Consider the following 24,840-nt stretch of genomic DNA (forward strand, 5'->3'; position numbering starts at 1 on the left):
TTTACTGCTGTTTTTGCTGTACTTTGGATGAAATAAATGCAGGCTTGGTGAGCAGAAGTAACGTCTTTAAAAAACAAAAAAAACTTACTGTTCAAAAACTTTTGAACAGTAAGACTTGTAGTTTATTATTAATATGTATTCTTATTCTTAGATTTTTTTACTTTTTAAAATAATGTGGTTATGATTATTATTATTTCATTTAAAATGCATTTGTAGTATAAAACTAAAAACAACCTCAATTGTTATTATACTTTTATTATTATTACTAATATTTTGGTAAATCTTAATGTATTAAATAACGTGAACAAACAATGAACAATACATTTATCACAGTATTAATCTTTGCTAATGTTAGTTAATGAAAATACAGTTGTACATTGTTAGTTCACGTTCATTCACAGAGCGTTAACTAATTTTAACAAGCACAACTTGTGATATTAATACTGCATTAGTAAATGTTGAATATAACATGAAATAGGATTAATAAATGTTGCACAAGTATTGTTCATTCTGTTCATGTTCACTAAAGTTGTTAACTAATGAACCTTATTGTAAAGTGTTACCAATATTTCTTATATAAGTGAAAAGCAAAACGTCACAGATTAAAAGCAAATGCGTTTCCCCTTTCGAAAATGCATAAACACACTATAAAAGAAGCATGTAAAATGTTTATCACTCTCTTTAGGTGTGTGTCAAATCCTAGTGAGCTTCCTCCCAAGACAGCATTTGTGGGCATTGCCTAAACGCCAAAGAAAGCTGTCTTGGTAGGCAGCGCTCTGTGTTTTGAGACGCATTCCGTACGTGTTGTATGCTGGAATCAGGCAGTTGATGTGGGCAGCCCCGGCGTGTCATCTCTCCACTCACTTTCTTAGCGAACCACACCGGCTATTCAGCAACAGGAGTACCGCGGCTCCCAAATGGGGCAGGTAAAACACAGATAAACCGACCATTTAAGACTTCACCCGGTTTATTTTGAGGTAAGTCGTATGTTTACATGTTTCCTCGGGTCGGTTCAAAAGTAGAAGAACGTAGTGAAGTAGAGACGTTGCGTTAGCCGCTTGGCTAAGTGTAGCATCCGTTTGTGTTTTTATGAGGCTTATCCTTTCAGGCCTCCATAACAGTTGAAGATTTAATAATAGCTAGTGTTAATGTAGTTATGCTCTTGTTTAGCACACCTAATGTTATAGTGTTTTTAAGCAAAAATCTCTTTGAGCCCTACAAGAGAGAAAAGTAGTCGACGTGTCTCTTAAAGGTCTCAGCTAAACAAGCTCAAATGCTAACTTGAGTGCAAAAGTCATCTGACTGATGGAGTGCTTACTTTTTAACGTCTGAAGTAAGACAAAACAAGTCATGTTTTGATTGTAAAGCAGATTGGAGTATAAATATGGGTGTTATTGTGAGTTTTGGCAGCCATAACTGCAAATATTTAGCTTGATGTGTTTGTAAGTTACTCTGTTTTCTTTATACGTTCAGCTACGTTACATAAAAAGAAAAAAACACTGACAGTTGGTTAACTAGTGCATTAGTTAATCTAGATCGTTATGTCTTGATCAAATTAACTGATTCTTCAGATTAATCAATTTTATAGCTACCGATTGTCTTTACAGACTTAGACTTTAGAGTTGTTAATTTAGTTTCATCATGTTTGATCACAAAATGATTGGAATTCGTGGTTTATATATACTTTGACAGGCTTATAATGTAGTTACTGAAGGGTTTCATCAAATAGATAATAATGGTTTTGAATTGTAGGTGTTGGCAGAAGGAGACTCCTGAGACTGATCATTTGTGATCTTGATGTTTTGTGTTCCTCTAGATCACTGTGTCTTTCTCTCACATTTCAGGGTAAAGGCTGATTGAATTTACTCTTTCCATTGCAATCGGAGAAGTTCAGTGAAACGTTTTGATACCGAACAATAGAAGTAGGCCTGTGCTTGTGGTTTGATTGTGTGAATCAGTGTTGCAACTCGTACTGTTATCAGTTTAGGCTTGTCGTCGAGCAGCGTTTTTCAGTTTCACAGCATGTAACTTGGAGAAAGAGCTGGCAAGCTAGAACAACATACAAACTGTCAGTTCAAATTAAACCATCCATTAGAGTTGAGTTCAGCATGTGATATGTGAGAGGAGAGCTGGCATCTTCATCAAAGCTGACTCAGTCTCCACCAGTTGGCATTTGCTTTAATCTCATCACTTTCAAAATCAGTTTTGATTACAGTTTCGGTGATCTAAGAACAAACACTTTTGCTCCTGCTGATTTGTCTTTCATTTAGCTAAACTAATCTAACCTATTTGACTTTCCATTGTTAACTTGAGGACTTTCCGTCACTTCTGTTAACAACATGAAAGTAGAACCACAGGTCATTCTAGCCGTGACTGAGTTAAGCTTTATATAGTGAACTGCCTCTTTTTGACAGCATGATCTGTTTTAAAGCACAATGGGTTTTATAATGTAGCAGCTTCGTGGAATCTGAGACTGATGCTTTGCTTTATCTGATATTGGCCTGCTGGTAATGGTGAGGTAATCTGCTGGAGGCGGATTACGGCGCTGTCCCGCGTAGCCGTGGATCAGTGGGACGACATGACCCTGGGGAAGTAGCTCTTAGTAAAGCCTGTTCCTCTAGGTTATTGTGAATTTTATATTTGAATGGCTGTTTACAATGTTTGTGGTCACATGTTGGGCAAACCTTCAGTTTTGCAGAAAGTTCTTCATGGAAGTTCTGTTTGTTCTCTGATTTATCAGACTTTTATATGTGTGTTGGTATTTTAAAGGGGTCGTATGATGTTGTTAAAAAGAACATTATTTTGTGTCTTTGGTGTAATGCAGTGTGTTTACGTGGTTTGAGGTTCAAAAAACACATTATTTTTCACATATTGTACATTATTGTTGCTCCTCTCTGCCCTGCCTTTCTGAAACACATCGATTTTTACAAAACTCATCATTTTGAAAAGCACTGTGTGCTCTGATTAGCCAGCTATCCGGTACGTTGTAATTGGCCGAATACCTCAAGCGTGTGATGGAAATTACTGTTTATAATGTCTTATACTGTCTTTTTACGCGTTGCGTTGCATAAACATAAAACCTTGTCTGCATTTCTGATCGTAGAAACGACAAACAACAAGCACTACTCTACACTGTTCAAAACTCACATTTGAATAATCAGTAGTAAATTCTTTAAAAACTCTGAAAACATACTTACAGGCTGTGAGTCAGAAGTGCCAGACTGTCCTTGCAAAGTTTGAATTGCCACATAGACACAGCCTTTATGTGCGCAGCCGGCATTGTAGGCTACTCGCCTATGTTCAGGAAGCAATCCCCCATTAAAAATGCGGTGCACACATTTAAATATTTGGTATCTCTTTTGGTTTGAGAGGTTAATTTTTGCAACTTTACATATCTTATATATGCACGAACAGCTTAAATGAAAATTAAATGAAAATTCTGTCTTTAACTACTCACCCTCATGTCGTTCCAATCAGGACAAACTCTTAAGGACTTGTTTTATAAGATGGACCCAGAAAAACATTTACGATTTTTTCAAAAGTAAATTTGAAAGGATCTTTTATAAAATTGTATGTACGGTTTGTTTTATAATTGCTTTATTTAAATTTTTGTATTGTGTTTAGGGCTGCACGATTAATCGAATGCGATTCATCTGCGATTATGAGTGCAATTTGGCGTAGCTTGTCAGTGATTTACGGCTCTGTGTATTAATTGCCGCTCCAGCTTAACGCACGTGATGGAGCTTTACTACTAATCAAAGTACCAGCTTTACTGACTAAGCGCGCCTCATAAACGCATTCGATTAATCGTGCAGTCCTAATTTTGTGTACTACTGTATCTTTTTTTAATGTATAATCTTTGTTTGCAAAGAAATAGCCAATGAAGCTGATGTGGCAATAAACTTAAAATCAAATCAAATATAAATAAATCATGTCGTTCCAAACCCATAAGACATTCATTCATCTTCAGAACACAAATGAAGACATTTTTGATCAAATCTGAGAGCTTGTGCAAAGAAAACAAAAATAACTTCATTCAACAATTTCTTCTCTTCCCTGTCATTCTCTGCCATGAACTCACAAGAAATTGAATAAAGTCGTTATTTTTGTTTTCTTTGCACACAAAGAATATTCTCATAACTTCATAACATTACAGATGAACCACTGACGTCACATGGACTATTGTCCATGTCCTTACTACCTTTCTGGCCCTTTAACATAGTAGTTGCGTTGCGTTGTCTGTGCAGGCTCAGAAAGCAGTCAAATTTGATCAGAAATATTTTAATTTGTGTCCTTAAGAGGTACAAAGGGTCTTACAGGTTTGGAACGACATGGGGGTGTGTAATTAATGACAGAGTTTTCATTTTTGATTGAACTAAACCTTTAATGAAGATTTCTGCCCTATCAATCTTGCATAATTTTGTTGTCTCCCTGTGTTTTTGCAGTGGCCATGGGTGACACAGAGCTGGAGCTCTCTCCCACTCGGCTCGAGGAGCTACAGAAGAGCCCATCCTCTTCCTCCACCTCCACCACCTCCTCGTTGTCCCTTCCCTCATCTCCTTCCTCCGGCCCACGTCCCCTCACCAGCTCCAGCCCGAGTGCCAGCGAAGGCTTGCCTGCCTCCAGCCCCCCTCTAGATGTCATATCCGAGGGAGTTGGCGAACTCAGCCTGGTCATCGATACCGAGGTGGCCAAGAAAGCCTGCCAGGAGGTACTTCAAAAGGTGAAGTTTCTGAAGGCTGATGGAGAGGTATCTTCACCCAGCTCAGAGCCAGTTTTGGTGAACGGTACAGCGCACCCCGAGCCCACCGATGGAGGAAAACCTCCCAAGATCAGCGAGGAGGAAGCAGAGCCTGTGAAGAGCGTGCGGCGCCGTCAAAAGAATAACTCTTCCAAGCAGTCCTGGCTCCTGCGGCTCTTCGAGTCCAAGCTGTTTGATATCTCCATGGCCATCTCTTATCTTTACAATTCCAAGGAGCCCGGCGTGCAAGCCTATATTGGCAATCGGCTCTTTAGCTTTCGGAACGAAGACGTGGACTTCTACTTGCCCCAGTTGCTCAATATGTACATCCACATGGACGAGGATGTGGGTGATGCCATCAAGCCCTATGTGGTGCACCGCTGCCGGCAAAGCATCAATTTCTCCCTGCAGTGCGCCTGGCTGCTGGGGGCCTACTCTTCTGACATGCACATCTCCACGCAGCGCCACTCGCGTGGCACCAAACTGCGTAAACTCATCCTGTCAGACGAGCTCAAGCCCTCCAGCCAGCGCATCCGCAGGGAGATGCCGCAGCCTCCCCCTTCCTGTCCCCCGCCCCTCCATCACGGTCAGGGCATGAGCGAACACAGCCTCTCGCCCTCCAAACGCACCCACCAACGCTCCAAATCCGACGCCACCGTCAGCATCAGCCTCAGCAGCAACCTGAAGAGAACGGCCAGCAACCCCAAAGTAGAGACCAGCCAGGATGAGGTGAGACACCTGTTACGTCACACGCTTGCTTACCTAGTTAGTTACAAGTAAGCTGCTTTTAGATGATCCGTCTCTGGCCGTCGCTTCCACCTCCCACAGATGTTGTTTCTCAGCTGTTTCATGCAAATGCGCAAGGCAAACAACTCAGATTTGTGTGGTTTCTATGGCTGCACTGGAAAAGGCGTGTCGACGTTCCACTTGATGTGGCGCTGACATTCAGATAAGCTCTGTAAAAGAAATATTCATGTACTTTAATGGTGGATGGATGAGCTATTATTTTACCTGCAATATGAACTTCCTTCGTAGGCAGCATCCTAACTGAAATGGAACCTAAAAAGTGACTGCTTTTTCACACTTTTCAAGAGCTGTTTTATATAGAAACTACGAGAGAGTCAACTTAGAACTGATTCTGATAAAATAATGTTAACATCTAAGAAGCATTAGAATCTGAAATTAATTAAATATATGATTAAATATAAAATGACATTAAATTGTGATGGTGCCTTACAATTCAGCCAAAACAAGGCATCTTAGAAGGCAGTATAATATCGTTTTTAGAACAGATTTTGCTTTAACATCAACGTCGACTTTCTAAATGCAGGTGTTTGATCTCATTGGCCACATACACACTACAAGTTTTAGGAGTGACAACCGCATTTAAATGCGTGAGTGAGTCCTTTAAATTATTGTTCCATGAGTGTATGGAACAGCAGTCACTCCCAGATTTGTAACCATAGCAAAATTTTAGCGTCTTGCAGGAGTGAATACAATTTTTTTTTTTTTTTTTTTTTTTTTTTTTTTTTAACTAACCTACCACTGATAGATATGCTGTGTTTTGTTTATGCTCGGGAGGCTGCTTTATAGAGCGCTGTCTTGCAGTGTTGCCATGTCCTCGTATTTACAAGCGGTTTTAGGCATGTTGTTTGGTGTTGGCTCATAAAGCTAAGCACTTTATGGATTTAATAAAGGAGTCCATTGTGGATATGAGATATGGTTTTTTTAAATGTGTGTGTTATAACATAAAGCATTTGTGCGTTTTAGTGTTTTTTTTTTTTTTTTTTTTTTTTTTTGTGCTTGTACTTGTTTGTTGTTTTTCTTTCTATGAAGATCTGGCAACACTGACACTTTACTGCAGAGCTTGTGAGTGCAACTAGCCCCGTGTCAAAATGTGCTAAGGTTAACACTTCTTTAACACCTATTTTCTTGCATCTCACATACAGACGAAGAAACATTTACGATATGCGTTTAAATATGTCATTAACAACTAGTTGTTCAGTTCAGTTCCATACACACTGCATGGAATTTCTGTAAACACAGTTGCCATTACCTGTATTTTTCGGGAGTTAATGCGGTTGTCGAATGCAGCTGTCGCTCCTGTATTGTAGTGAATTATGTGTCTACAGAAAGTGATTAGGGAGTAAAAGGTGAGCGATTGTGAGTGATTCATCCATGCATGTGTTTCAAAACTTTTCACCTGATAATTTTTTTTATCAGAATGTCATTACTCCGTTTTCTAGTAAAACAACAGATTTTGTTATAGTGATGTTTGCTGGACTTCTCCAATAATTTAGTCTGCCTAGCTCCACCCTTTTTATGACTGCAAGCTCACATTAAAGGGATAGTTCTCCCAAAAATGAAAATTCTGTTATTAATTACTCGCCCTCATGTCTTTCCAAACCCATAAGGCCTTTGTTCATCTTCGGAGCATAAATTAAGATATTTTGATGAAATGTGAGAGCTGTCTGACCCTCTATAGACAGCAAGGGTCCTACAACGCCATTATAGAGAGTACCACAACACGTGTCCTGGTACTCTCAATAATGGTGATATACTGTCCCGGGAAAGAAGAAATCGTTCAGTAAAGATATTTTTGTTCTCTTTGCACACAAAATGTATTCTCGTAGCTTCAAAAAATGACGGTCAAACCACTGATATCACATGGACTGTTTTAACATTTATTATTTCTGCATTTCTGTGCCTTGACCATGGACCCTTGCTGAGGGTCAGAAAGCTCTTGGATTTCATCAGAAATATCCTGCTTTGTGTTCTGAAAATGAACAAAGGTCTTACGGGTTTGGAACAACATGAGGGTGAGTAATTAATTACAGAATTTTCATTTTTGGGTGAAGTTTCCCTTTAAGATTTTTCTTGATCAAATCAACAACTAGCAGATAGAGCCAAGTCAGGGAACTTTTTTTGTTTCCCTGCAATCAGTTTCACTTATATGTAAGTCACAATATGGAAGAAACGATTTGTCGCTCCGTCTGTTTCATCAAGACTTTAAAATGCTGTCTAGATGGGTATAGTTTACTAGGTTTTGTAACAGAGATGTGTAGTCTAGTGTGTTTGAGTTGGTCTGCCACGTGGCACCTATGAATGTTAATTTTTCAGCTCTAATCACAGTGAAGGCAGAAGTCAGCAGGGGGATAAATAGATTTTTGTTTTTGGTCTCAGAAAATAATTAACTACCACTGCTGACTGATTCCCAGAAGATTCTCTGCAGCTCTTCTGTTAAGACAGCCCCTCTCTCTTTGTGTTCATTTGCACAGTCATGATAATAGTCTTTAGGGCCAAATGTCATGCCACTAACAAATCACCTCTCATGCTGCTAATAAGTGTCAGGGTGCGATTCACAGCTCCAGGATTAGATCAATGTGACAGACAGATCAGATCCTGTTTGTATGAATCAGTTTGCTCTTTTGTCATAGGAAAAAGTACAGTTTGCTCTAATTGTTCTTTTGTAATATATTTTAAAATGTTTTGTAATCTATTCATCTGATGGCAAAATTGAATTTTTAGCAGCCATTACTCCAGTCTTCAATGTCATGTGATCCTTCAGAAATCGTTCTAATATACTGAGTTGGTGCTTAAAAAACATTTTGTATTATTATCAACAGGATTTCAGGATAGTATCCTGACCCAGGACCACAAAACCAGTCAGTTGTTTGAAATTGAGATGTATACTTCTTTGAATAAATAAGCTTTCTATTGATGTATGGTTTGTTAGGGTAGGACAATATTTAGCTGAAATATAACTATTTGAAAATCTGGAATTTGAGGGTGCAAAAAAATTTAAATACTGAGAAAATCACCTTTAAAGTTGTCCAAATGAAGTTCTTAGCAATGCATATTAATAATTAAAAATGTTTTGGTATATTTACGGTAGGAAATGTACAAAATATCTTCATGGAACATGATCTTAATGATTTTTGGCATAAAAGAAAAATTTATCATTTTGACCAATACAATGTTTTTTTTCGTTTTTGCTGCAGATATACCCAGGGTCACATTTATTTGTAATAGAAGACAATATGTCTTTACTGTCACTTTGATCAATTTAATGTGCTCTTTCTGAATGAAAAGTTTAATTTAATTAAAAAATTATTATACTGACCTCAAATGGTAGTATATCCATAGTATAGTATACTAGTGTTAGAATACTTTATGGTTTTTACTCTAATGTGACAATTAATAAAGTAGTTTTTCCCTGTTCAAACAAAATTAGTAATCACTTTGAACTTCAGATTGTCCGTTTATCTTTGTTCCCCTAATATCAGGCTAATCGTTGAGGGAGTGGGGAGTAGTTACAATTTAGCAATACAGCATAATAACACTGTATTTATTTTCTGATAAGGCTTTATGGTTTATAATCAAATGTCAGGATAGTTTTACGCAAGCCACATGTTGATAAGGACATGAATTAATTTGTGTGTGTCAGTGGTATAATACCTCATGATATTATTAATTTCAAATTGGTCACTGTTTAATTGGTCTGGCCAATATATGTAAGTGTCTAATTTATAGTAAGCTTATGTAACAGCTTTTCATCAACCTAGATGGAAACTGTTTGTTAGTATAGAGTTGACCCTATTAACATGGCCAGTGCCATTATAGTGTATCAGTGAAACTGTAGGGCAGAACGTTATGTAATAACCTACCATGGATCAAGTTCTATTGTGATGTGTAACTTTAGAGCTCCCTTCCGGTTTTCTTCATTTCAGCTTTGTCACACAGCACACACCCTCAGTTCTGACGTTTAGGCATGTGCACATGATCACTCACCTTCCTCATTTATCTTCCTGCAGCGTAGTTGCTTTCCATTCCTTCTTCCTCCGAACGTGATCTCGGCACAGCATGTGCTGCTATGGCAACAGTGATGTCGCCATTCACATGGCAGTGAGCCACTGGTAAATGGAGTAAAGATCAGCTATTATGAAATGCGTTGCTCAAAAACTCCTCCACACCGTTTACACACTTCAGCAAACTTCTTTCGATAGCCAAAGGTGTTAACGTAGGAATGCCACTTTGTGGTTTCCTCTCCACCTGTGGGTGTCTAATGTGAAATGCGTTAAGCATGAACAAACATAGTCAGTATAGATTTGCTCAAAGGCTTGATGGCTTTTCTTTGAGAAACAGCTGTATTATGTAAATGAAAATCCTGAAATGCTATATTGGGCACGAATACAGGTTTTCTTGGTCGGGTGCGGAGCCTTATCTTATAGCCCACACAAACTGCACTGATAAGTTAACAGCTACTGTGATTTATTTGCACATTTAGGCTGCAGTTTTTCAACCTAATCGTGTAAATAGTTCAGCGTGTTGGATTTTCTTTTTCCAAACAGTGAAGATTTATTCTGGGCAGATAAAACAAGGCTTATCATCTCTCTCTTTTTGAAAGCCAGTTAGGATAGAGGTTTGCCATGAGAGAAAGTCCACTGTGTGTTATCATGTGGAATTTGGACCCGTGTTTGACTATGAGGACTGACAACTCTTTGACCCACATCACGCCAATTCAACCAGAGCTTAAATCTGTCTTACAGTGAGGCATTTACACTGAAAACTGATTTGGACCTATGCTTCTGTTTGGCTTTGTTTTTGACGCACATTGTTTCAATAATATAGCTATAAGACATAAATAATGTGTGTTTTAAAAACATGATTTTAGTGTGAATGGAATACTAAATAATATTTTTTTGTGTAAAGTTATATCCATACACTGCCGTTCAAAAGTTTGGGAGCAGTAAGATTTTTAATGTATTTTAAAGAAGTCTTCTGCTTATCAAGGCTGTGTTTATTTGATTAAAAATACTGTAAAAACAATTTCAGTTTAAAACAGTGGTTTTCTATTGTAATATACTTTAAATCAGAATTGATTCCTGTGACGCAAAGCATCATTACTCCAGGCTTCAGTGTCACATGATCTTTCAGAAATCATTATAATACGCTGATTTATTATCAGTGTCGGGAACAGTTGTGTCGCTTAATTTGTTGTTTTTTTTGGAACCTGTGATACTTTTTTCAGAATTCTTTGATGAATAAAACATTTTAAAGAGTAGCATTTATTTAAAATGGAAATCTTGTGTAACAATATGCAATACAGTTCAAAGTGTGGGGTCAGTAAATTCTTCCTTTCTTTCCTTGAAAGAAATTAATACTTTTATTCTGCAAGGATGTGTTAAATTAATGATAGTAAAGTAAAGACTTCTATTGTTAGAAAAGATTTCTATTTTGAATAAATGCTGTACTTTTTAACTTTTTATTCAAAGAATCCTGAAAAAAGTATCACAGGTTCCAAAAAAATATTAAGCAGCACAACTGTTTACAACATTGATAATAAAAGTAATAAATCAGCATGTTAAAATGATTTCTGAAGGACCAAGTAACACTGAAGATTAAAGTAATGCCTGATGAAAATTCAGCTTTGCATCACAGAAATAAATTATATTTTAAAGTATATTAAAAAAGAGAACTTTTTTTTTAAATTGCAATAATATAATAATAATAATAATAATAATAATAATAATAATAATGATCAAATAAATGGAATTTTAATGAGCATAAGAGACTTTACCATTAAACATACTGATTCCAAACTTTTGAAAGGCAGTGTATATATAATGTAATGTCTAAATCCCCAAAATGACTATAAAATGACAGCTTTACAGCTCAATAATACAGTTTTAACAGAATAATGATGTAAGTGCTTTATAAGAATATACACTTCACATTTCTGCTTTAGAAATGAATACTTTTATTTATCAAGGATGCTTTAAATTGATCAAAAGTGACTATAAAGAGACAATTATAATGTTACAAAAGCTTTCTGTTTCAGATAAATTATGTTCCTCTGAACTTTCTATTCATCAAAAAAACCTGAAAAATTTTACTGCTGTTTTCAACATAATACATGTTGTTGTTGTTGTTGTTTTTTTGAGCAGCAAGTCAAAATATTAGAATGATTTGTGGAGAAACCTGTTACTGGAGTAATGATGCTAAAAATTCTGCTTTGAAATCACAGGAATAAATTACATTTTCAAATGTAAATTTTAAATAGTACAAATAATTAAAAAAAAATACTGTTTATGTTGAGACTTCTTTAAAAAACAGTTTTACTGCTCAAAAACTGTTTTTTTTTTTTTGTTTTGTTTTTTTGTGGTAATCAGTATTTATTTCATTTTACATTTTCGGGGTGCTGCTTGCCTGTGCACGAGTTGCCTTCATAGCACGCCTGTTCTTGTAAACAAGACTGAATTGTGAAGTGACTGTTTGCTGGATGAGGTACAAGCAAATATGACAGCTGCTTGATACTCCCTGAAAATCGAAGCAAGACCGTTGTTTGACACTCCCCAAGAACCGAGACATGACAGCTGTTCGGCAGCTGATACACAGCCCTAGAGAACAGAGTTTGGTCAATGCAAGTTGAATGCAAAGCATGTTTATTAGTGGCCAGTGCGGGGTTGTAATTACGAGTGCCGATCCGTTGAGTTTCAGGTGGGTGGCAAGCAGATTAGGTGGCCAGTGATCATACGCTGTGGGGGAAGAAACTTTGCTGATCTGGCTTGGATGCTCTGGTATCTTTTTCCAGATGGCAGAGGGGTAGAGGAGAGTCTTGCTTTTCTCAGTTGCAGGATGTTAAAGGGCTGCTTTCTGATTTAGTGGCTAGTCAGGCTCCAGTGCTTACTGTGCTTGCACTTTCGTGCAGCCAGCTGGGTAGTGTGGATTTGTTTATTTGCATAACCAACTAGTGCATCATAGACCAGGTCTCGACAATCAGGATGTTTCCGTAGTTACATTTTCTTTGGCCTTGCAGAACCAATTGTATTTTTAGTTTTACATTTTATAGCCATTTTACAGGTAAATTTTATTTGTTTATTTATTTATCTACAGGTTCCAATATACATACATACACACACAAACAAACAAACTAACATACTAAATCTATTATTATTAGTAGTAGTAGTATTAATACATGCTATTATTTATGGAACATTTAAACATTTACATTCTTGTCAGCACTCCTTAACCAAGGCAAAACCACTTTTGTGGCTTATTGTCTTAGTATCTGGCAGGAAGTAATCCATTTTATGTTTGTGGCCTTTTGGTTCTTGTCGTGTGTTGGTGAGCAGGAGCACACGGTCTGTGTCATGTGAGTAAAAGCATGATTAATTCATGCAGTCTGAAGGTTAATGTAATAATGAATAGTGGCGCTAGCAGAACGTGTGTATCTGTGTCTCATGTCCACACACTCCAGCCTACCACTCATTTTTGCAATGATATAGTATAGTAGGGCCCTATGAAATCAGTTTTATTTTTTTCCGTTTAAATTCTTCTGGATTCCGTTCTTTTTCCATTTTAATTTATCAACTCCTTTTTAATGGTTAAATAAAATTTTATTAATCAAAGAGGATGTCTAATTAATTAATATCATGAAACTTATACATCAATTTAATAAAGGGTTAGCTAAAATGACATGTTTAGGGCCCTATGATATATATTTTTTTCACCATATGTTTTATTGTTATCAAATTCTGTGTTTTAGCATGTCTAATTATTTAAATGCTTATTTAATTTATTCACATTTATTCTTAAAATAGCCTTATGAAGTTTTTTTTTTGTTTTTGTTTTTTTTTACCCTCAGAAATTCTGTGTTGTGCATTTAAAATGTTCTGGTTATCAAATGAAGGCATAAAACATTAATTTCATATATCTTTTAATTATTGAAAATTAAACTTTTTATTTTTATTTTTTTCAAAAAAAAGGGGAATTTACTATTAAAATTAGAAATAGAAGAAATGTTGTGTGATTATGCCCTAAAAATAATGTTTGTTTCATTTTAGTAGTAGTAGTAGTAGTAGTAGTAATAGTAGTAATGTGTTTCAGGAACAGTGTCTTTAAGTTAAACCGGTATTTTATCTTGATGGGTTGCCGTGTCTTTCATTTCTGTATGTATATTATATAATATTAGTTTTCATAAATTGGAACGGTCAAATGCTGAAATCACCACAAGCATCAAGCATGCTTTAGTGTGTGTGTAGTAAACAAAACCGCTCGTCTGCTCCATTCATTAAAACAGAGACACGCAGAACATGCAGGATTCTCATTTAAATGGTATTTTTGCAGCGTAATATTTATAGATACTATTGATACTATAGATACTGAATTTGATTTAAGTGTAATGACCTACTTTTGATTAATTCATTAAAACTTTGACAAATTACGTGACATTCCGCGATTCCGTCTGCGCTTTCCTAGGGCCCAAATATAGCCTAAATATCATAGTAATTTAGCACTACTATTTTTATAATTTGGATGTTTAACAATAGGATAATAGTAGTTTTAATGTTAGTATATTAGTACTGTAGCTGCGTCTTAACCAGGCTTGCCATGATATATCAACAAGCCATTTAAACTCTGCTTTATGTTCTCATCCTACCCAGCCGTGAATAGTGACGAATATTTCTGTGACATTACCACACCCATTGTGAAAACTCATTGGCTGAAAGTCCTGTTGATCAGCAGGGGTTTTTTTTATAGTGCCATAATCGGTATGATCAAAGATCATTGAGAGTGTGCGTTTGGCAATCCACCATGATGCCTAATGCTGTAAATGTTTTATTTATTTTCTGATAAGGGTTTATGATTGTAGATTATAAAAGTAATCCAGCCGTGAGCCATGGCCGTGCCAGAGGAGTGTGTATAGACGCATGCATGTGTGTGTGTCTCTTGTAATCCCTCATCTTGTCCTCATCGCCAATCACGGTGCTTTACGTGGGTTTGATCAGACCGGCTCTCAGAGATTAGGCCCAGTCACCATCAGCAGCCAGAGATAAACATGACACAGTACATTTTTCAGGCCTGCAGAGTCACGGCCAGGCCCTGCTGCTCAAACAGATGGGACTAGTGTAACCTTGAGATGTGTTTTTGTCTTGTTCTGACCCCCTCCTCCACCCTCCCCTGCTCTTGCACTATAACTCCCTCCCTCCCTCCTCTTCCTTTTCCCAGGATCTGAGCTCCAGCTCCGACAGTCTCGAGCTAGAGGCTGGTACAGTAAGTCTCTCACCGTCTAATAACGCTCCTCTGTGCGTAGTGGGATGATGGCTGTGTCTGTTTGCAGGCGGGGTTGACTCCACAGATTCCTTCAAATGTGTGCCTTTAAGATTTGCAATCATGCTATCAAATGTCACAAATCTGGCATAGTATTGGCACTTCACAAAAGGGTATGAAAGTCTTAATGTCCTTTTTTCAGTAAGAATGTACAGTTGAGGTCAAAAGTTTACACACACCTTGCAGAATCTGCTAAATGTAAATTATTTTACCAAAATAAGAGGGATCATACAAAATGCATGTTATTTTTTTTATTTAGTACTGACCTGAATAAGATATTTCACATAAAAGATGTTTACATATAGTCTCTTGTTTGTCCTGAACAGTTAAACTGCCTGCTGTTCTTCAGAAAAATCCTTCAGGTCCAACAGATTCTTTGTTTTTTTGTTTTTGTTTTTGTTTTTAGATTTTTGTGTATTTGAACTCTTTCTAACAATGACTATATGATTGTTTGAACCTATAATAGTTGCATATGAGGGACAGTTGTCCTCATTGTGAAAAGGTGCATCTCAAAATCATACAGTCATTGTTGGAAAGGGTTCAAATACACAAAAATGCTCAAACACCAAAGGAATTTGTGGGGCCTAAAGGATTTTTCAAAGGAACAGCAGACCGTTTAACTGTTCGGGACAAACAAGGGACTCATGAACAAATATCACTTTTTAAAAAAAAAAAAAAAAAAAAACAGCTATGGATGATTCAGGTAACAACATGGTAGTAAAAATCAAGCATATGTACTTTTGAACAGGGTCAATTTTATAAATTTAACGTATTTTCTTATGTGGACTATAGGTAAACATCTTTTATGTGAAATATCTTATTCAGGTCAGAACTAAATAAAAAATAACATGCATTTTGTATGATGCCTGTTATTTTGGTAAAATTAACATTTCGCGGATTTTGCAAGGTATATGTAAACTTTTGACCTCAACTGTATATGCTATTTAAATTATGTTATGAAGTAATGATACACCAGTTTATATCTTATTTGTGGAAAGTGCCTTTTGCATATTGATATGAATATACAGTTCTCCAAATCAGTGAACTGATGGCATGCTTGCAAACACTTGTTCTTTGTGTGGTTGTTCTTTTCAGTTTTAGCTGTAATAATTATTTTGATATGACATTTTCCTTTCATTCTTTTTATTAAATCAATCAGTGTCTAAGTGTCAGTTTTTGACTTTAATAACGTTAACAAAGATGGGAGAGTTAGAATTGTTTTGGGTTCTGTGATCAAGACCTTTGGTTTCTTACAGAGAGTTCGTAAACCTTGGCAAAGAAGAATTCTCTGGAAAGTTTTTTTTTTTTTTTTTTTAAATATTTTTATTTGGTGAAATGAATTCTTTCCATTGGTGTTTTGGGTGTTCTTTTGCATATTTGCAAAGAAAGTGGTATTCTTAGTTCTTTGAAAAAAGAAATCATTTTGTGTCATGTTTCTGTAACCCCTTCTACATGGATTACAGATATCCATGTATCCTTTGACATCTGTGAATCATAGGTTGCACATGTGGAGGAGTTTGATGAGTCTGTCTCCACATTTTCCTGTCCTTGGATGACCTCATATATTTGTGTTAATACTTTTTCCTCATTTCAGGTGATGCTATCCATTCATTGACTCACTTGCTCTACCCTGTGGTCAGCTGTTGCTAAAACACTCTCTCACCATTTCTGATTTGTTTTTACGTCCATGCTTCACTTTGAGTTTAGAATGCTGTGCCGATCATGCATGCGGATTTTAAGCACTGCTCAACATATTCCTATGCTGAATAATTAAACAGTCATGTGCAATAACTCATACATCCACAGAAATTCAGTGAATGGTTTAGTTTGGATGTACGGTCGGCTCCAAAATTTTAGGCTTTGGTACGATACCAGCTCTGATACTAAGTCAGACTGTGTTCGATATATACAAAACCAATAATAATTGATATTATATACATAATTATCATTTAGCTGGGATAGGAGTGTTTTAACATTGAACAAAAATGAGACATCGCCTTTAACTTTGCTTTTACTGTTATCACGTAACAAAATTTGCAATATATTGGTATCGTACCTTTTTAAATCAGTGGTACTTTTTCTTTTTTTTTTTTTCTTTTTTTATGTCATGCAACCCTTTTTGCTAGAATAATTCCTCTGCAGATGTCCAAATCTGTTTGCATACATTTCATTTTGTGTGTTTTTTCTCTCTTTTCCATTCTTTCCATTCATTTCCTTCTCAATCTCCATTCTGCTCTCAGCCTGTGCGTCTGACCCCTCAGAGAGAGTTCATTAAGTCTTTGATGGGGATCGGGAAGAGACTGGCAACTCTGCCCACTAAAGAACAGAAGACCCAGAGGCTTATCTCAGAGCTGTCCCTACTCAACCACAAGTTGCCTGCCCGGGTCTGGCTGCCTACGGCTGCCTTTGACCACCATGTGGTGCGTGTGCCTCACACGCAGGCCGTCGTGCTTAACTCGAAAGATAAGGTAAGGTTGTGCTGAGATAAGAATCCAGGCTTTTGAAGTAAAAGAGTTTAAGTTTCTTTGTTCAGTTAGATTTTGAAAGACTCTTTCTTTCCTAATTTCACTTCTAAAAATAGTTAAACTGCCTTTTTGTACTTTTACAGGCACCTTACTTAATCTATGTAGAAGTTCTGGAATGTGAGAACTTCGAAACGTCAAGCGTGCCGGTGAGAATTCCAGAAACGCGGATCCGCAGCACACGATCTGTAGAGAATCTTCCCGATTGTGGCATCACACCTGACCAGCGTGCCAGCAGCTTCTCCACGGTTCCCAATTACGACAACGATGATGAGGCCTGGTCTGTAGATGACATCGGAGAGCTGCAAGTGGAGGTACTACTGCATGTGACTATGAAAAACTATTTAGGAGCACCTTGTGCGAGTGACCCGATCAGCATATTTGTGTTTGTGCTGACGGGAGCTTCAAAGGTTTCTATGTGTTTTTGCAACATTGAGTAATGTATCACAGACATATCTCATGAATCCTTTCATAAACAAAGTATAGATAGAGTGTAAATAAAAGATTCATTGTGCAGTGTAGAGAGCTTTGTTGATTCTAATTGAAGAGAGTTTGTAAATGACACATTGATTTAATACAACAGGTAAATAAACAAGAAGTTAATATTGACTTACATTGTCTGTCTATAACACTATTGCCTGATTTTGCATTTCGTTGTCAAAAATAGTCTGAAACGAGTCACACAGTGTTTTGTTTATGAATGAATGTGCGTTTTTAAATTAATCTAGTAAGTCAATGATTCCATTTCCCATTCATTAAGACAGTCACTTGCTTTATTCCTGAATGAAACAGCCGTTCGAACAAATTGAATGAATGATTCAGAAATTAAATCAGTTACTTGCTGCCAACTACTGGCAGTATTAGTATCATTTTTAAAGTATCTTTTCAGTTATTTAAATCATTTAATATTTCTGTATTCAAAATGTTATATTAAACATATGAAAATACACCTACAAGCCACTTTTGTGTTCTTCTGTGCCACATCTGCAGTACAGATTAATTTTGTCAATACTGATTTCATTTGAATGGTAAAATTTTTAAAAAACTTAAAAAATATAATTTTTTTTTTAAAAAAATTGACATAAAACATGACATACTTTTAATAAAGTTAGAAAAATGCCATCACAAAGGTAATAACAAAATTTCCCTGTAAATCACTTTAAGTCAGATATCACTTCCTAATGGGAATTTTTGGATTATTGATTAGAAGCTGCTCCTGAAATTTTGACTGTGTTCCTACATTTTTTAAGTTAGGAGCACAGGTGCTCCTAAAGAGAAAAGTAAACGTAGAGCCCCGTTGCACTGCTGCAGAATTTTTTATTTATTTTTAATTTTATTTTCCTTGCTCACATCGGAGCACAGATCAGAGTTTGTTGCACATATGTAAACAAATAAGTAAAACAAACCCAGAGGGTCTACCATGTGCATAGTAAAATGATCACTGACAGTCATTTTGGGTGGGAATTATTGTAAACCAAAAAATTGGGTATGGTCAAAAGATTGGATCTGTGTATAAGACTTGCAGTGTAAATGCAGCCTATAGGAGGAAAAACTACAAATTTGCTGTTGTTAGAGAGCTAACCTGTTTTTGTTTGTTTGTTTAAAGCTTCCAGAGATCCACACCAACAGTTGTGACAACATTTCCCAGTTCTCAGTAGATAGCATCACCAGCCAGGAGAGCAAGGAACCTATTTTTATTGCAGCTGGAGATATCAGGTATACTTGGAGATAATGCATTTAGAATTGCAAAACAGTAAGACGATACTAATTTAACTAATGTTTTTGTTATTTCAGACGACGCCTGTCTGAACAGCTCGCCCACACCCCGACTACATTTAAGAGGGATCCAGAGGATCCCTCAGCCGTAGCCTTAAAGGAACCGTGGCAGGAGAAAGTGAGGTATGTGTACGACATTCTCTACCAATGTTGGTTGGCTCATTTATGTGTCGAGTCTGATTGAATTTTTCCTGTGTTGTTGAATAGACGGATCAGAGAGGGCTCCCCCTATGGCCACCTGCCAAACTGGCGTCTACTGTCTGTTATTGTGAAATGTGGCGATGACCTGAGACAGGAGCTTCTCGCCTATCAAGTGCTGAAACAACTGCAGGTTGCACTCTTCATATTTTGTCTTACAAAATGCACAGTGTATCAGCACCATATTGTTATTTCCCGTATTTTTACATTTAAAAAATTAAAATTCTGTCATTAATTATTCACCCTCATGTCGTTCCAAACTTGTAAGACCTTTGTTCATCTTCTGAACACAAATTAAGATATTTTAAGAGCTTTCAAGAGCTTTCTGACCCTGCATAGACAGCAACGCAACTATTATGTTCAAGGCCCAGAAATCTTCTCACCATCTTTGTTGTCTTTCAGATCATCTGGGAGCAAGAACGGGTTCCCTTGTGGATCAAGCCCTACAAGATCCTGGTCATCTCCTCAGACAGTGGTATGATTGAGCCGGTGGTCAACGCTGTATCCATTCACCAGGTGAAGAAACAGAGTCAGCTTTCATTGCTCGACTACTTCCGGCAAGAGCATGGGAACTACAATACAGAGGAATTCCTTACCGCTCAGCGCAACTTTGTTCAGAGCTGCGCTGGCTACTGTATCATTTGCTATCTGTTGCAGGTCAAGGACAGGTGAGAAAAACCATGGGCATTAAAATCATGCTTGAATTATGTCAAAAAAAATGGGGATAAATTATAACAACCATTTCTCTTGTTTTTCAGGCACAATGGAAATATCCTGCTAGACTCTGAGGGCCACATCATTCACATCGACTTTGGCTTCATCCTTTCCAGCTCTCCACGTAACCTGGGCTTCGAGACGTCTGCCTTCAAACTAACCAGTGAATTTGTTGATGTAAGTAGATGATGCAAGTCATCATCGGATGTTGCGAAGGATGTAAAAAGAACAATCAGCGTTTTAAAATCTGCATCTTTTTTAGGTAATGGGAGGCCTGGATGGAGACATGTTCAATTATTATAAGATGCTTATGCTCCAAGGCCTCATCGCTGCACGCAAGCACATGGAGAAGGTCATCCAGATTGTAGAAATCATGCAGCAAGGTATTGTTTGTCTAAAGCTTGAAGGATTAGTTCGCTTGCAGAATAAAAATTTCCTGATCATTTACTCACCCCAATGTCATCCCAAATGTTCATGTCTTTCTTTCTTCAGTCGAAAATAAATTAAGGTTTTTGAGGAACAAATTGCAGGATTTTTCTCCATATAGTGGACTTCAATGGGAGCCAACGGGTTGAAGGTCTAAATTGCAGTTTCAATACACTTCAAAGGGCTCTACACAATCGTAGCTAAGGAATAAGTGTCCTATCTAGTGAAACGATTGGCCATTTTCTAAAAGAAAAAAAATAGAAATTTCTATATATTTTAACCACAAATGTTTGTCTTGCACTAGTTCTGTGTCCACGACTTGACGTATTACTTCAGGGCTATTCAGTTGGTGGCCACAGGCCCAATCTGGCATGCCAATCATCTTCATCTGGCCCCAGGGATTAATACATGCAGGTTGCGCATAAAGCTTGAATTTCATATATACTGTCTTTGTTGTTTCTACATTAATTTGGAGATTCAGTGTGAGATTATGACATAAAAATACATTAATATGCAATTGTTCACCATTAATTACAGAAAAATGTGCAATTTGTATTAAAATTTTTTTTTATTATTATTGATTGACAAACAACACTACTGTTAACCTTTTATAGATGTTGGTTTTGGTAATAATAGTATATTTTACTGCTGAATATCCATTTAAATTAAATTTATAATTTTATAGTCCCCCCAGAAAGAGATTGGTATAGCCCCCACCCCTTGACCCTCTTTAAATTTTCAATTAAAAAATCTAGCCCTTAAATGAAGCTAATTGAGGGGCCCTGAATAACGTAGTCACGTTGGAAAGGTCATGCGTGATGTAGGCACACGTACCAACCCAGTGTTTACAAAAAAAGGTAAAACAGCGATGTTGGACAGTTTTGGAGGAGGAGAAAATGAGATGGAGTTTTTCGCTGTACCCTACCTTTTTGAACCGGAGTACACAGACAAAGAATTAACTGGGGGTGACCTTTCCAATGTGATTACTTCGTGTGAAGTTGCAGATGCACACTGCAGAGCTAGTGCAAGATGAGCGTTTGTGGTTAAAAAGTATATAAATTTATATTTTTTAGAAAATGACTGATAATTTCACTGTACAAGACTCTTATTCCTCGGCTGAGATTATGTAGAGCCCTTTGAAGCTGCATTGAAACTGCAGTTTGGTCGTTGGTCCCCATTGAAGTCCGCTATTTGGAGAAAAATCCTGGAATGTTTTCCTCAAAAACCTTAATTTCTTATCGACTGAGGAAAGAAAGACATGAACATCTTGGATGACAAGATGTTTATTCATCTATATTGAATTTTTCTTACAAAACTGTTTGTACGTTCTGCAGGTTCTCAGCTTCCCTGCTTCCACGGCTCCAGCACCATCCGAAACCTGAAGGAGCGTTTCCACATGAACCTGACGGAGGAGCAGTTGCAGGTGTTGGTGGAGCAGATGGTGGATGGCTCCATGCGTTCCATCACTACCAAGCTATACGACGGCTTTCAGTATCTCACCAACGGCATCATGTGAGCGGTGGCCACGGTGCACACAGACTAGAGCGCTAAAACTGGAAAAAAGGCTGCACCACTTCAAAAAACCACTCCTAATGCTCGCTTCCCATAACTGCCCCTGTTTCTCCACCCTTCAGACATCTTTAAAGATGGATTTGTTTTGTTTTTTTTACTCTGACTGAAGAGGTCTTGAGCTGTGAAGTACCTGTAACTGTCGTCTTTTTTCAACAGCCTTTCCTTTCGTTTAAACCCTCCCTTTTTGTCATCTTGCAGTACTCTGGATGCCCAGAGTTGAATTTTATCCAGCTTTCCAGTGCCTCATTTAAACACTACGCTGCTCTGTGACTCACCTGTGTACTGACTGACTTCAACACCCCATATTATCATCATCAGCAGCTTTTTTTGTTGCTATACCACTAATGATATATGCTTCGGATTTTTGTGTATTTTCAGAATTTCAGCACACATTCATTCAGTGGGGCGGAAAACAGAAGATGCTGTATCAAAGCCTGTAAATAGCATTGTGAAATGAGGAAATCGGGTGGTAAACATTGCTGTATTGTTCAGCTTTGTGAAGTCAGTGTTACATGAACCGTACAAGAGCCATTAAGCCATGAAACGTTTGCTTAAAGTGCTCTCATTTGACCCTGTGAGAAGCGCTTGAGCCGTGATAGGGTTAACGAAGCTTTTTAATTCGAAATGGATGTTTAAACGACAAAACACCAAAGACAGACCAGTGACTCCACTAATCATACAAGAGTTTTAATCTTCAATTGATATCGAGGACATGTCAAATAATTAGGATTTAATTCAAATAACCTGGTTTTCTAGGTCAAAATAAATATGTAAAGAAACTATTTTGAGTTTCCAAAGGTCTAGACTGAAATATGGTGGCCTGAGAGATATGAACACTATTTATTGCCCTTTTACAGACTTACATGACACTTATGAAATGACACGTTCTCAACGCTCTGTGAATTTCATTTGATTTTGTCGTTTTGTTTGGCAAATGTTATAATCCAAGTTGTGCTTTGTACAGCTAACCTGAATTTATAATGAGCATTCTTACAGCTGATCTCAATCGGAGGTCTGCAGCCATGTTTAAATGTGTGACTGTGAGCCACTGGAGTTTTTTTTGTTTGTTTTTTTTTTAAACAGAGGAGTTGTTCAGAATCTGTTGCACAGGAGAAATGGAAAGGGCTATGAAAAAGCGAGAGAAATCAACACATTAAATCAACACATTTTTGTTTTTATTTCCTACACATGTACAGGTATAAAATTCCCTGCCTAAAATTTCTAGTTTTTTATTATTTTCTTTATTTTGGTAGAAATTGGGCGTGTGTTGAGCCTCGTCTTATTTCCCTGTGACATCAGTGCTTCTCTTAATAGTTTTAATTCATCCTCATAGCGGGAGCCACAATTTCCTTTAATTTGTTTAGACGATGTGTACGTTTTCAACAAGCTTATCTTTTCTCTCTAATATTTTATACTTCTATTGTTTCAGCGTCAGACTTTCCTTTGAAACTTGTAAAACGGACCAGCTCTTAAGATCATGTGAATAACCTTCCTTGTGAATGTTCCTTTGTATAATAAATTAAATGTTCCCGTTACACACATTGTATATTTGTAAAACTTCTTTTGAGACCCTGTAATTGATATTTTTATTTAATTTATTTCATTTTTTGGTGCATGTGTGAGTATGACAAGCTTACATGCCACTATTGAAATTATTGTATACACTACCAGTCAATTATTATTATTATTATTATAAGTCTCTTCTGCTCACCAAGCCTGCATTTATTTGATCCAAAGTACAGCAAAAACAGTAAAATTTTGAAATACTTTTACTATTTAAAATAACTGCTTTCTATTTGAATATATTTTAAAATGTAATTTATTCCTGTGATTTCAAAGCTTGAATTAGACACATGATTCTTCAGAAATCATTCTATTCTGATTTGCTGCTCAAAAAACATTTATTATCATTATTATTATTATGTTGAAAAGAGCTGAGTAGATTTTTTTCAGGTTTCTTTGATTAGAAAGTGTAAGATTATGAATGTCTTTATTATCACTTTTAATATTTTTTAAGCATCCTTGCTAAATAAAAGTATTAATTTCTATAATTTCTTTCCCCCCAAAAAAGTATACTGACTTCAAGCTTTTGATATTAGTAATAGTTTCTTGAACAGCAAATCAGCATATTAGAATGATTTCTGAAGGATCATGCAATGCTGAAGAAAATTAGGTTTGATTGCAGGAATAAATTACATTTTAAAATATATTCAAACAGAAAGCAGTTATTTTAAACATTAAAAATATTTCACAGTATTGCTGCTTTGGCTGTATTTTGGATCAAATAAATGCAGGCTTGGTGAGAAGAAATGATTTCTTTAAAAAACATTAAAAATCTTGCTGTTAAAAAACTTTTGACTGGTAGTGTATGTCTGTGTGTATCCTTTACAAAAATAAAATAAATGGTAAATAATAATAAATAGTAGTATTTAGTAAAACAATAATACAATACATTGCACTTTTACTACTGTAACAATACATTTTTATTGTTCTAGCAATAATTGAAAGTATTTAAGTGAAGAATATAGTTAACTGTGGCTTATGTTAAAAAAAAAAAAAAAGACTTGAAGTGGTCGTAGTTAGAAATTATATATATATATATATATATATATATATATATATATATATATATATATATATATATATATATATTTATTAAAAAAATTATGACAATTAATTTCTACATTTATAAATAACCAAAAATTACTGTAAGGCACTGTAACTCGTTTCACCTCACTATCTCCAGCCGTGGCCGACAGGCTCATTTTCATGTGTTTT

At 36.4% G+C, this 24,840-nt stretch overlaps 1 protein-coding gene across 2 annotated transcripts; it reads left to right on the forward strand.

Moving 5' to 3' along the window:
* The first annotated feature begins 807 nt into the window (after positions 1 to 807).
* On the forward strand, positions 808 to 23,608 carry pi4kb (phosphatidylinositol 4-kinase, catalytic, beta). 2 transcript variants are annotated; one of them, XM_051131380.1, is made up of 12 exons: positions 808 to 977; positions 4,446 to 5,470; positions 14,753 to 14,797; positions 17,095 to 17,322; positions 17,463 to 17,690; positions 18,983 to 19,092; positions 19,171 to 19,275; positions 19,360 to 19,483; positions 19,753 to 20,018; positions 20,109 to 20,241; positions 20,327 to 20,447; positions 21,825 to 23,608. In XM_051131380.1, exons 2-12 carry the CDS (start codon positions 4,451 to 4,453, stop codon positions 22,004 to 22,006), a joined length of 2,562 nt encoding a protein of 853 aa, XP_050987337.1. In that variant the 5' UTR covers positions 808 to 977; positions 4,446 to 4,450; the 3' UTR covers positions 22,007 to 23,608. The 2 variants fall into 2 exon arrangements, with proteins under 2 accessions (XP_050987337.1, XP_050987338.1); XM_051131381.1 differs by lacking the exon at positions 14,753 to 14,797 and having other exon boundaries at positions 809 to 977.
* The last annotated feature ends 1,232 nt before the right edge of the window (positions 23,609 to 24,840 follow it).

The sequence above is a fragment of the Labeo rohita genome, chromosome 16 (genome assembly GCF_022985175.1).
Source record: "Labeo rohita strain BAU-BD-2019 chromosome 16, IGBB_LRoh.1.0, whole genome shotgun sequence".
NCBI classification, from domain to species: Eukaryota; Metazoa; Chordata; class Actinopteri; order Cypriniformes; family Cyprinidae; genus Labeo; species Labeo rohita.